At 36.7% G+C, this 14,335-nt stretch overlaps 1 protein-coding gene across 2 annotated transcripts in view; it reads left to right on the top strand.

Annotated features, from left to right (window-relative positions):
- Positions 1-14,283, top strand: part of KITLG (KIT ligand) — a 57,566-nt gene extending 43,283 nt beyond the window's left edge. The window contains exons 7-10 of one of the 2 annotated variants that reach the window (XM_017804586.1): positions 6,377-6,486; positions 7,117-7,193; positions 8,694-8,777; positions 9,950-14,283. In XM_017804586.1, coding sequence (XP_017660075.1) covers positions 6,377-6,486; positions 7,117-7,193; positions 8,694-8,733 — 227 coding nt within the window. In that variant the 3' untranslated portion in view covers positions 8,734-8,777; positions 9,950-14,283. Of the gene's footprint in view, positions 1-6,376; positions 6,487-7,116; positions 7,194-8,693; positions 8,778-9,946 lie in introns of both variants that reach the window. The other variant, XM_017804585.1, reaches the window with a different exon arrangement.
- Positions 14,284-14,335: the final 52 nt, after the last annotated feature.

Below are 14,335 nucleotides of genomic sequence, written 5' to 3'. Positions count from 1 at the left end.
ACAGAATAGCTATTATAAATCAGCTGAGGATACTAACATGGACAAAGAGATTGCCTGTACATTGCATTTTGGTAGTACTGTCAATCTGGTTTTACACCAGACCTGAAGACATTCTCCATGTTTGCTAGCTGTAGTTGCAGTAGGGCTGCCTCCACAATCAGTGTGCTTTCGGTTGGGGTCAATGACAAAGCCACTACGCTTTTGGCAGGCTGTAGTTTTCTCTCTTGCATAATCATCTCCACGTTTCTCATCTGTCTTAGTCACTGTATTATATGACTGGTCACTGACAGATAAGAGAGCCCAGAACTGTTGATGTAAGAGCTTCAGCGTTACCCATCATGAGGTCAGAAGGGGTGTAGGAATCTGAGGTGGGAGGAAACAGTGAAATTTCAGGGGCTTTTAGTGACGTCATGTACAACAAGGTGAATAATCTCTGGAGCTTCCCATGTGAACAAAAGAAGGGGATTTTCCTTAGAGGTTTCTGAAATGGTGATCAAAGCTCAATCATGCTATTGTTTCCTTGTTCCTGTTTCCCAGACGCGTGAGGATAACAATGTGTGTCTGTCTCTCTTTACAATTTCCAGTTTTCACTTCACAAACATCTATGTTATCATAATGTGCGAGGGTGAAGCGTATGGCTGGTAATCCCTGTGCATAAGAAATCATGGGCAAGGAGGCAGCCTAATGTAGCCTGTTGGACATAGCCTGCTGGCAGCCTAATCTGTCCTGTTGGTGGGACAGATACTACTAAGCCTGAGTTTCTGTTCATGCTCCTTCTCTTGGGAATGTGCAATCTACTCTCTAGGCTTTTGGCACCATGCATGCTATCTCTTAGCTGGCTCACAGAGGCTATCAGATTTGAAGCCCTTCCTGATTGCTTTCTAATTAAGAGAAGGTCTTATGTCATCATATCCCAGAACTCTTAGAGTAGAAGGCTGGAATAAAAAACCACCCTCAACTCCTGGCTGCTAGCCTACCTCTCTGGAAAAGAGAAGCCTCCCTGCCATAGATTCCCTGCCAAGAGGTCGCAGAGCTGTGACCTCAGCAAGCAACTTACTGAGCTCAGGGCCAACTGTGAGGCACCAGGAGGGGATTAAAGAATGCATACCTGTTTCTCTCTCGGGTCTGAACATGTGATAATTTTTGCTGTCACTGCTAGAGGAAAAATATTCAGCCACAGCCTGAAGCAATGAGAACGGATCAAGGAGCCAAAAGACAGACAGAGAGATTACATGAGCAGTTCAGATAAAAGGATTTGGACCCAGTACAATATCAGGAGGGATGCTGGGCAGTGCAATGAAGTGTGGCACCTGTGTCTGTACTGTGGAGGAGAGCACAGAAGCAGGATTATTAATCTTGTTTTATAATTGGAACTGATAATCAAGTAGGAAAAAATCCTAATTAAAATAATGCAGTAAGTCAAAGAAATTGCTTGGCTGCCATATGCTGTACAGGTGTGTTTTAACTGATTATCATTCTCTTAAGCAATTTATTGGAAAATTGGATATCAGTTAACAGCCTTATGTAGAAATGACATGAGGACTGCGTGTCTGGGGCTGGGGACAGTTTGAAGTCATAATCAGATTAAATTACATTAACTTGAATGTAGAATGTTAGAATGTTAGACTACAGTTATTTGTTTGGAGTTTTTTACAGGGAGAGAGCTGCGAAATCTTTATTGGCATCTCCGTTTTACTCCCTGAAATGGCCTTCAGTACTGAATTTAGTTTTGTCTTGACTTTATTGCTGAGGAAGTTTTGGTTTTAGTTGATCCATATCTTCTTGGAAGGAACAGCAATGAATAAACCTTATTATTTTCCATGTGAAGACTCCCTAGCACAGGGTCCCCTGGCTTCAGTACTGTTTTCAGGACAGCACCACTAGATTCAAATTTCGAAAAGGAAAACATTTAGAGAAGAGGGGAGGCCTGAAAAAAACATCTTCAGACATAAACTGCAGTAATTTTTTTAAAAAATAACTCTCTTTAATTTTAAATAGTTTTAAATTGAGCTATTTTTTAGTTTAATAGTTTCTAAAGCATTTAGAAACATTCAGTGTTTGCAAAAGAACCCCTCCAGAGTAATAATAAATTTTGAATTTATTAATAAAATCTGTGTAGTCAGATGACTTGGACTACTCCTCATTCTAAATTCAACTTAGACAAATCTGAAGTGCATCATCTAATAAAATAATTTGTGAAATAATTATCATATAAATTGTATATAAATAAGCTAAATTATGTGTTTTAATGTTGTTCCTGCTTTTGTTGAAAGAGCCATGTTTCACGACTCCGTTGTTTTTACACGACAATAAAACTAAAGTATGATAATATAGTAGAATCTTAACTAAATCTACACCAAAAATCTTAGCCCAACTAAATGTAAAATAGAACAATTATGCTATTCTATTTTTTTTTTTTGAATGGCAGTAGTGTTGTTTTCATTCCTGTAATATTGAATGTAGATTTGTGGCATGTTCCCACTCCATCTTTTCCTCCATAGAATTCTCAAGACACCACCACCAGCATTCCCAATTTATTTAAAGAGGCTTGGTTTTTTTTCTCTTTGTGTTCCATGACTGTAGTCCAATTGAAATTCCATTTAACTGTTTAAGTCCCAGTCTTGCTGGTATTTCTCTGGATCATTATACCTCACATAGTCTAGAGAATTCAGATGAGATGGTTCCTGTGTGAAGAATAAGTGTTAGGATAGGAAGACTTGAGTCCTGATCTCTTCTTTCAGTAGTTGAACAAAACACTAAATAGTAGTCTTTTATTTTTTTTCCCCAGAAGATTAATCTCATATTGCTCTGATCAAAGCTTGAATTAGTAGCTGTTACTAACATTTATTCCTCAATTTAATGCCATGATGTTCTTTATATTTTCAAGAAAAGTTCAGTAGTTCCTTTTTCCATTTTTGCCTATAATTTTCTCATAATAATTTAGCTTTGTTATTCAGTACCAAGAAGCTCAAAGAATGTGTAAACACAGAGATCTCTATGATTGCTTTTAGGAATAAGGTCTCCTTTTTTAATTAAGCAAAGAATACCATAGTTTAATTCAGTAATTGCACTACAATTTAAAAATGTTCACCTGTGGCTTAATGCAATTGGTGTTGCCTTCTGTGCCTTTGTTCCTTTGTTCCAACTTCATAGTTAATGGAAAACCCTAATGAACAGGTGAGAGCTGCTCTGCATTTTTACAGATAAGATCTTGTGGTAATTGTGTTGGAGCTGAGCAGAGGTAAACTGAAAATTCCTTTGAGACATATATGGCAAAAAAAAATCAAGTCAGTGCTTTGAATCATAATCACATATGGCTCAAGTAGGAAGCAGCTCATAACTTCGTTGTGTAGCTGAGTGGCTTTTGATGTAAATATATTTTGTTCATGGCTTGAACATCCCAATGTCCGTGAAGACTATACATAAATCAGCATCAATTGAGCTCAACTCCTTAGGGTATCTTCCATGAGATGCAGAGTGAGAGCTCTGAGAGGTGGTGGCCTGCATCCACTCCCCTTTTCTACTTTGCTGGATAGAGTCTGTTTAAAGTAGATAATATACTAACTGCAAAGCCAGCACCTTCTCTGGTATTGCCCAAAGAGTTCACAGAGTTCCTGTTACACCTGGTTTCCTCCTATTCCTTTTCCTACTCTGTCTTTACAACTGATGGGAGTCAGAATCTTTCTGTGTAGAGCTCTAAAGTTTCTAACAAAGGAAACGGTCCCTATGAAAGGAACAAAAACTTAATGGTAGCCAATTTGCTTTCCTCGTCTCCCTTTTCTTCATTAGGACACAAGTCTCTGTGAGGTTCTCCAGACAGAGAATTCTCCAACCTGTTCTGTTTTAGATATTAATATAAATAAAAGACAATGAAGGAACCTGTCATGACTCATTTCATTCTCCCCAGATCTTTCAAGAGACTTTTTTCAGGACTTCAGTGTAAAATTAAATAAGCTGTTGTTGTTTGCTTTTTAAGGTAGTTAAAGGTTACTTAATTTTCAAATTAATTCATGCATGATATATCAAGTCATGAAAAAAATAAATCTATTGTCATTTTTAGAAGGTGGACTGCAAAGGATGTCACAATGGGACTGTATTTAGGCTCTGTTTCTGGGTTACAGGTCCCCACATGGAAAGCTTATTATGAATTCCTTTCAGTTTTCCATAGATGATGCAGAAATCATCTATATTGGAGATAACTTCTCAAAAATCAGATTTTTTTTTTCAGTTTTAGATACCTAATTTTAAAGGGTCTCTTCTGTTGTGTAATATTCCATTAAGTTTGTGAAAAATACTGTTAAAAACAAGGGTGCTAAACTATCACTGGTTTCCCTGCATGCAGAACATTTCTCTAGAAGTTCATTTAAAAAACAACATACTTGCCATGACATGCTGCCTAGCATTGCAGGTAGGCAGAGGGTTTTTGAGGTTATACACTCTACCATAACGTTATCAAATACATTATTTTCTAAATGACCTGAAGAGTCTTTCCTTTGATTTTTATTTCACTTTTTAATTTTTTTCTGAAGTTTACAGGTTAGAATCTGGAAAACATGACCATCTCCATACGATTTACATAATTTAGTTGTGTAACTCAGCAGTCTCTCACTGGGAGGAATGGCATTAGGCAAATGAGGGTTATACTTTTCTTGCCTAGAGCACAAGAGCAATGTAGGAATTTTCTTCTGAGAATACAGTTCGGAAGACAGGAAGGCTTTTTTGAGTTGTTCAGGCTAGCTGTACCCCTCTTGAGTTTACCCAGTTTTTCTGAAGATCAGTTCTGCAAGCAAACATCCTCTGTGCCTAATCTGGGAGAAAAAGTTGGAAAAGATATGTCCCCCCAATTATTTTCTGACCTTGACTTTAATTTCTGAGCAGGCAGAGGCAGATTAATCAATAGCCTCTTTTTTTCAGTTGATGTTCACCTCTGTAGAACTTTATCTGCTATCTTTCCCTTCTCCTCTGTAGACATTTCTTTCACGGTAAACTAGCATCGGTTCTGCTTGACTGATGCTTCCTTTTAGTGTGCCGAGTCTTACCAGATTTAAGTGAAATTCAAGCCACTACAGTCAGAACCTATACTTTGTAAACAGTGTATGAGATACAGAGAGCTATGTATTATATGAATATATAAGATACAGACTTTATGCTGTCTTACTTTTTAGTTCTGTCTACGTTGAGCCTACAAAACACAGCTGAATTTCAAGGATTAAAAGGATATTTGTCTAAAATTTACAAAATGTCAACCAGAAAATCTCAGAAAGTTGAAAATGAATTGTTAGATAATTGTAAGAATGCTCCTTTCTAAACTGAAGTGTTTTTTGGAAGCTGTTTAGTAATGTACTAAACACATTGTTTGACCCAGTGTATCATACTGTATGTGCTTAGACACTTGTGTTTGCATCAGTTGCACAAATTTGGAGTGCTGTCAGTTCGTTTTCTTTTCCGTGTATCCAGTCAGCTATACTTTTCCAGTGCTCACAGTTTGGTTCTTTTCCTGTAATCTGACAATATATCCACCACTGGAACTTCAGACTCCCAATCTTAAAATGAAACAAAATGGGGTGGATGGTGTCTAAACTAACAGTCTGCTATGGTTCACTTTGCATTTCAGAAGGAGAATCCCCAGGTGACTCTCTAGGACTTTTCACATCCTGCTCTTCATTAAATAACTGCAGGGCCAAATTTTAGTCTCAGCATGCGTGCAGCTTCCTGTGAGGGGAATGGAAAGACTAGGATTGCTGCTTTTCTGTTTAAAATGTTAAAAGCTATCAAGAAATGGTTATAACCAAATAGCACACAGCTAGACGTCAAGGTACCAAGGGTTTGGTATTGCTGAAGTCAATGGCACCTTTCCAAGAAGATGGTTAGGAATGGTCAGGCTTTTGTTAAATTAACCACTCAAGTGGCCTCATGTCGGTCATTCGTTAGTGGCAAGGAAAAGTGTCTGTCTGCAGTCTGTGGGAGGTCTCTGATGGAACTTAGGAAAATGCACAAATTAACATATATTGTTTTCCAAATAATTACTTTGTGTTTCAAAATAAGACCTCCAAGAATTAATAAATCCAAAACTTTGAAGTGTGGGAAAGAAAGAATTCTCTACAAGTGACAGAAAGAGAATTAGTGTTGGTACTTTTCAACACAGTTATTTCAGAATTGGATGAAGCATCCTTGTGGTCAAAAACTTCCTGTAAGATTTTGTATGAAGTGCTCTTTATGTACATGAAGTACTTTGAAGCACTTTGAAGTATCTGTTCTGCTATTTAAGATGCTGTTATGTAGGTGGTGCTTGAAAGTGCTCTTGCTAATAGTGTTGCCCTGAAGATAGTTTTCTTCTATAAATCTGCCTTCACTAACAGAGTATCTTTAATTACAGAAGAAGCACTTGGCTTCATTAGCAGCTCCAGCCTGCAAGGGATCAGCATAGCATTGACATCATTGCTGTCTCTTCTTATTGGCTTTATTTTGGGAGCCATATACTGGAAGGTAAGAAATACTACATTTAATTGTTTACCTAGTGATACTACATTTCTTAGCTAGGGGGAGGTGAAAAGAACAGAACCATTCTGCATTTGAAAACAAGAGACACCTCTTCTGATTTTCACTGAACTGTGGAATGCAGATGTCAAATTCTTGAATTCCACTGTCAAAGTGCAAGTCCTGTCTTATCAGCATGATCGCTGTCTAATTGGAAACTCATCATGGCTGGGCTTTGCGAATGAAGATTTGGGGAGGGCTCTACCCACGTTTGTTACAAGCGCGCTGGTGGCTAAAAAGGCCAATATGAGACAGGCATGTCCAGTTGCAAAAGGCACAGCAGAAAGACTCCTTAGGTGGTATATTCTGCAAGGCACGATGTGGGATTCACCCAATTCTCCATTTCTCCTACCGTATATTGAGAATAGATTTTTTTTTGCTTTTGCCCCTACAATACAAAGACTTCAATAGTAAAATTATATCAGTAGCAGATGTATTTTAGAGGGCAAGATTTGACCTGCATTGTGCAAGCTGACTTTGATACTGAAAATATGAAGCAAATTGAAACATACCGCAATTGTTTAGGGAGTTACTAGAGAAAACTTTAGAATATTTATATTTAATGCATTTTCTTCCTAGAAAACACATCCCGAATCCAGACCAGAAAGTGTTGAAACTACGCAGTGTCATGACTGTCAAGAGGAAAATGAGATAAGGTATAGCATTTCACTTGATATTTACATTTGAAAATGTGATTTTATCTTTGAGAGCTACTTCCTGTTACTCTCTAGCTCTATGAAAAACACAGAAAACCTGCAAACATGGGGTCTTGCTGCAGAGGTAAAACATGTGCTTAGGGTGTGCCCTTTAAAGGACCTTCTGGTGTAAATATAAAAATTGATATGGAGAATATTTCTGCTTACAAAATTTTATAAAGAAGACATTACCTTTACTTTGTCTGTCCTTACTCCCACTGTGAGAAAGGATTGCTGAGACCTATAGGGGAAGCAACAAAATAAAATTAATGTTGTCATTTGCTGTGTGGTGTAAAGCTAGGCTGACACTACAGTGTAAAGCTAGGCTGATATTATGGAAATAAATAGAAAGCAGTGTCTTCCTGGTTGTGTTCCTAAATCCTTTTAAATACTTTTTACATTAACATTTTTTGTGTTCTTTTACTTTTTTGTATTCCCCAGGGTATTATGTTTTCCAGGGTTTTTTTTGTGCTTGTAGAAAGTTGATGAAGACTCATTAAAATCCTAATCACTTCCTACGGTCATCTTGAAACGATTCAGGGCTCTGTTCATAGTTAAACTCATACTTAAACATGGCTTTATCTGACTTTTAAACAGAACAAGTTCTGTCTAATTCAGCCAATCAAATATACCTTAGAAATAACAATTAAAGACTTTGAAGTTCCTTGGATATGACTTGGGCAAAGAATTCTGTGAAATTCAGAAAAGGACTTACGGATATTCATGCTATAGCATTTTGAGAGTACTGTTTAACTTCATATTTCATGACATTTTGTCAGATTTTAACTATGAGGGACTTACGGAAAGATCTGATGCGGTTGGTAGAAGGACACATACTGTAGTCCTCTCACACTGTGAAATGTCCGGTGCTGCCCGCTACTGAATGCAGAAACAGGCAAAGTTCTGATCTAGCAATTTGGTCACAGGAGCTGAAATTTTCAGTGTTTAGGCTTGTTAAAATAATAAATCCTTAAAACGAATTTACTTCATGTACAATGTATAGAATGAAAGACTGTATATTCACCAAGTATATTAGTTGCTATGAGTAACTCATTCTGCACCTCATCCTCACAGATATTAAATCCTGTGAAATGGAACATACATCTTCCTTTAAACTTCACAGGAAATATAAAATACTGTTTTATATGAAGAAAAGAGAAAAAAAATAGTTAAATGCAGGAGAGGACCTTAGCAGGAAATTTAGACAGACTGCGTTCTCCATCAGATGTCTTCTTAAATATGTGGCATATGTGTTGCCATATATGGCACAGATGAGCAGTAGAAATTTCTCCTTCCTGAGAAATTTGGAATATTCATCTACAAATAGAAAGAACTAATAGCAAACATAAATTATAATACTTTGGGTTCCCTTTTATTTTAACTAACTTACAGATCCTTCTATTCTATTGCAATTAAAAAACTAGTATTATAGTAATAAAGTACCTTTTTTTTTTCCCCCAGTATGTTGCAGCAAAAAGAAAAGAAACATCTACAAGTGTAGCTGTTGCTTTTTTTCCCTCAACACTGTTACTGTTTCATGTACTGGTAAGTTTTTCTGGTAACAGTCTTACCATAGACTTCATTACTTTCAGTTTCTGCAATTCAGCAGTCCATTTTGGGAAAAAAATGTATCTTGCTATCAGTAGGCTTGATTTGTGCATAAGATCTTTAGCAACTACTTTAATTAATCCTGTACCATTAATTTAGACACTTGACTTTTAACACAAATGCTTCAAAATGAAATGTGCAAGAATTCCAAAGTGAAGTACAGCTACTGCTACTCCTTTTTGGCTCAAGAGCTGATGGAGAAGCCTTCAGCTGTTGTCCTACAGCAGTTTGGAAGCAATGTGAACTAAAAACACAATCTGCTAAAAGTAGCAGGTGAGCGTAGGAGAACAGGTCAAGCAGAGCTGAGCTTTTATTAATTGTTGCTTGGTCAGCACAGTTTGCAGTCTCTGTAGCCTCATCAGATGCATCATTCTTGCTTTAGTATGCAAGAGTGAACAGCAAAGGCAAGTGAGGTTTCTCAGTCACAGCTGTCCTCTGCAAAATGGTGTGCTTCTCTGGCAAGAGGCTTTTTACTACAGGAACTGTGCTGTTCTTAACCCATGGCATCTATGAAAGAGTCTGGAAGATTCAGGCAGCACTGAATGGTTCATTTTATATCACGAGTGGAAAGAGCAGTGCAAAAGTAAACAGGCAATCCAGATTTTGCAGTTCGTCCTGTAGCAGTTACTCTCAGGTGTTTGATGTGATCATGTTAGCTACAACTTGAGTGAGTTTTGAACTCCTTAGCTGCTTTGTTCTAACACCTGCTTAGTGAGAAGGTAAATTGTCACTGCATTGGACAAATCATTCAGTTTTTCCAAACATGTAAACTCAGTTTGGTATTGACTTGTCCAAGATGACTTCAAAGGGAAGTTTGCTGTCAGAGATTGCCGATACCAAAATGCACAAACAACACTTCTGTAAAACCATGACGGTTGTTTCATCACCTTAGATGACTTCAATGAGCTTTTGCAGGCAAGGGTGTTCTTGACCAGGAAAGTATATCTTATAACATTTTTCTTTCTGAGTAAAGAAATGTCTATACAAGTGTCATTAAATTTATCTAGTTCCAAAATTATAAGGAAAAAATGTCTCTGTTTTATGTCTGTGAGTTATACGGGGAGGAAGACTAATCAGCAAAATCAGTTTCTGTTTTTCTCTTCAAGCAGGTAACAGTTCCATGTTCGCTTCATAAATGAAGCAGCTTTAAGCACATTCGTATTCCTTCTGGAGTGACAGACTGAGTCTGCATCTGTTGTTGCTGCCCATGACTTCCTAGACATGATATAGAAATGAGGACAATTTGCGTTTGTTACTGTGAAACCAACAGTGAATTGAACAATTAAAGAAGAGTGTGCACTTAGCAGGACTGTCTCTTTTATGAATATCTACCTTGTGTGACATTAGAGGATTTCTAATTGTATTAATACTTTCATCTGACTCTGGCAAACAAAGTATGTCCTGAACAAAAAGCATTTTTCAAATGCCTCCAACTATGTATAATCATTGCAAGTCATAAATACCTTTCCACCCTTATTTAAATTTTGTGTCCTCTACCTTACATTGATATCTTCAGATGGAGATCTCTGAACTGACAGAAAACACAGAAATGGATACAGATAACATACTGTTCGAAATTGTATATAAAACTTGAAAGTAAGGTCATGCCATGAACTAGAGTTCTAGACTTTTACTTATAAGGAGCTGTGTTTATGCCTGGCAAAGGTCGTGTGTACAGCAACATGTGGTCTCTGTCGGGTGCCAGGTGGCTGGTTGCCCACCCCAGAAAACCTCAAGAATTTATCAGCATTGGTGGTCTCTGTTCAGGAGAGGCAAATACTGGATGAAGACAAAGTAAACAAGAGGTGAATGTAACTCATAGAGCTTCGAAGCATTCAGAGTAACTGCTGGGGATGTGAACACTGGTGAAATTTCCAGCCATGCTAAGGGAAAGTAAAGAGTCTGAATTGTGTTCAAACATCAGAATAAAGACAAAACCGTGAAATGTGTTTTAAATTCTGATGATGTATGCCATTGATACTTTGTCTTTAAATGTCTAGAGTAGGAAATCTGAAAGATACTGAGAGTGTATTTAGCTTTTACTTACATCAGCTATAATTAATGTTTGCATTGTGTTTTAAGTGATAAGTAAGCTTTAATATCCTGGCATTCTCCACTCTTGAAGGTTAATTCTTTTGAAACAAAAGAGAAAGGCTTTGTTTCTCACTTGTCTTCTGCATCTGTTGCTGTTATAGCATCAATGGAATATGTACAGGACTGATGTACAGACATGTATTTTCAAGTAAATCCTAAAAATACCATGGTAAAAGTTACAAGTGTAGTTGTGCATCTTTTCATCTTGACTCTTTCCAAATAATGGTTGTGATTATTTATCGGTATCAGGGGGGTTTACTCCCAAAAGGTAAAGGCTCACTTCAGATGACAAACTGTCATCTGTTATCAAGTTGACCAGGTCAGCAAGAGTTCTAGTTTAAGCTACTTAAGAAATTAAAAAAAAAAAAAATCCCTTTTAATGTTTTGCATAAAGTTTGAGTTCTCTTTAAAATGTGTAGTCACTAAAGTTTTTAAGAGTTCTGTGGAATTTTTTTCATCTGCTGAATTTTCTGAGAACCATACATAAAAAGAATATGTCATACATATAATATATACGTATGTGTGCATGTATGTTTGTGTGCGTGTGTGTGTGTATTATTGGTAAAACTGTCTTACTTATTAAAAAGACAAAACCTCAGAACCTTACCATGTTTGATGACAGACCTGATGTGTGCATATAGCCACTCTGCGTGGAATTTTTACTCTATGAGATCATTGTTAAAACTTCTCATGAATTTACTGATGCAAGGATTTGATCATGTGGAATTTTTATTTATACTCGGGCCCTTTTTGCACTTCCTCGATGTCAGAAAAGGGTCCTCAAGTCCTACTCAGCTGGTGTAAATTAACATAATTCCTTTAAGTATAACAGAACTTTGCATCTGAGGAACTTCTCTTAGACAAGATCGAAAGAAGCTTAGTGTGAGAAGCTTTATGTTTATTCAGAAAGATGCTCCTGTAGAACTCATCCAATTAATAATCAAGATTGTTCATCACATCTAAAAAGCAAGTGCATTCCTCAAATAACATAATTCCCCATCTGCGGTTAAGTTTCCTTTGACATTGTGTCGTTCTTTACTCACAAGGCCCTCAGACTCTGAGTTTCAAACCTATTTAAGAGTTACCCTAAAAAAAATGTCAGTATGACCTATTTGATGGAAATTTGCACCTTATTGGTAATGTAGAGTAACTGTGTTTTAGTTTTGACTGAATGGAAAAGTGTCCAGAAGCAGTTATCCTTACACATTGTACAAAACCCTTAAATACTTCATAAAAATATGATATTAAGGCAAGCTTATACATTTGAAGTTTTAAAAAAATTTTCTTAGATTCAGTCAAACAATAATCTTGTATTTATTAATGTTCTTGTTCCTAAATGCATTCTGTCCAGAAAATCAAATACACAATGATGTTGCACATTAGTGTGCCCCAAATTATACTTTGATATTCGAAATGTGCAATATTTTAGGCTTCTTAGTCTACTATTCAATACTACAGAAAATATCAGCTATGAATTGAAACATGCATTAAACACAGATTTGACAAAATATTCACCTTCCAAGAGCAATATCTCAAAAAAGTAGCTAAATCACTTTCAAATAATGTCAGATACTTTAATCTTTCTGTGGAGCAAGGGAAATTTAAGGCTATATGAGAATACAAAGAAAATTTACGTACAAACTTTCCACCTTCACATCACAAACTTTGTTCTTTGAATATGCACCAAAGTCGTGTGACACGTGGAGTAACAGAACTGTTGTTCGACCTTATTGTTTTCCCATTCTCTACAACTCCTTTTGAGAGATCTGAACATAACATCAGGTGTTCCCGGTCCTCTTGCAAAGCAGGACACTTCTAGACATTCTATAGATACAGTAGATAGCATGGCATTGGAAATGGGATTGTGAATTTATTGGAAACTTTCTGTGGCCACTGAGGAGATCTTTACTTTGGACATAGTGACATTTTGAAAGACAACTGACTTGTGAGACATCTTTGAAATAAATGGAAATAGAAAAAGTTACTGTTCAGTGGGAGTTGGGGTGGCAAAAATAGACTTTTAATTGTCTCTGTATTCCATTGTAAGCTGTTTAACTTCTGGAGAGTGATCAGTTTTTCAGTCTTCTTTTTGGGCAGACAGAGGCTACGCATTAACACAGTTGGAAAACTAACACCCTTCCTCTTAAAATGAAATTGGGGGAAAATGGGTGTTGTATTTTTTTTATACAAAAGTCAGCCAAATCTGGCTTTTGGATATCTGTGGTGAGAAACAACATTTTTAAGTTGCCTTTGAAATAGTTCACTTTTGCATGCAATTACTAAGGGCCTTGTGAGGAAAAAAAACCAACAGATAGTGATATGCTGAGTAACTCTGTTTAGCTTTGTGTTTACTTGAATGAATTAATGGTACTTATTTCATCGCAAGGTCATTTTATAAGCTTTCTTATAAAATGTGCTTGACTACAAATGTGCTTAACTATGGGGTGTGTGTACAACCTGCACATTTTTTTAGGTTCTCATCTTCACCAGCTCTGTTTTCTCTGTTGCTCTCTCTTTGTAATATGCTGAAACTGTTCAGTACACACAGTACAACTACTAAATTGAAAATCTAACTGTATATATAAAATACTGATATTTTGAGTTAGATTTACATTTAAAAATTATCCAACATTCTTCAATTCAGGAATCTAATTCAACTGCCTTAAATGCAGATCTACAGTAATGGTGACATGTTGCTATTATGTTATCAAATTGATGGAACATGGAAACTTCAGACTCTTTAGTGACAGAGACACAGACATTTGCTGGTTGCATCATGGGCAAATTCATTTATTTAAATGTAACTCTCAGCACAGTTTTGCATTGTTACATTCTGACTGAAGGTAATCAACAAAGTTTATAAAATGTGATGTGTGTACATATGTGTCCTCTTGAAGATAGATGTTTTCCCACATCCTTTTTTATATCAGTTCAAATTTGGAATTTACATTATATACATATACTTTATTGTTCTAAATAAAGATATTATGCACTGCCAAATAATTACTATATTGCTTTGTGTCAGTCCCATTTAAGACCTTTCTTTAAGTCCTGTATCACCTGGAAGAATTCTGTCAGAACATATGCTACTAGACGCAGACTCCTTCATAATGCATTTCATGAATGTTGCTGGTGCACTTCTTGCACAATAAGTAGCATTCACCAGGGTTTTTCAGTAGGAACTAGAGCTTATCCTGTGAGAATGGCATCATTTCTTTCAGGTTTCAGCAGTTTACTGTGGCTTTTCTGTAAGAAGTCCAGGACAGGACACATCTCCATTCCTGAGAGAGAATGAAAGGATGCTGGCCTAAGAGGAAGAAATAAAACTGCTGAGACTTTCAGCCTTCCTTGGAGAGCATTAAGGAGCCTTGGAAGAAAGAGAGGTGAAGCTGCAGTAGTCC

This window comes from Lepidothrix coronata, unplaced genomic scaffold (assembly GCF_001604755.1).
Source record: "Lepidothrix coronata isolate B3197 unplaced genomic scaffold, Lepidothrix_coronata-1.0 Scaffold9, whole genome shotgun sequence".
NCBI lineage: Eukaryota > Metazoa > Chordata > Aves > Passeriformes > Pipridae > Lepidothrix > Lepidothrix coronata.
The sequence above is the reverse complement of the archived record's forward strand: the minus strand, read 5'-3'. Positions and strand labels throughout refer to the sequence as shown.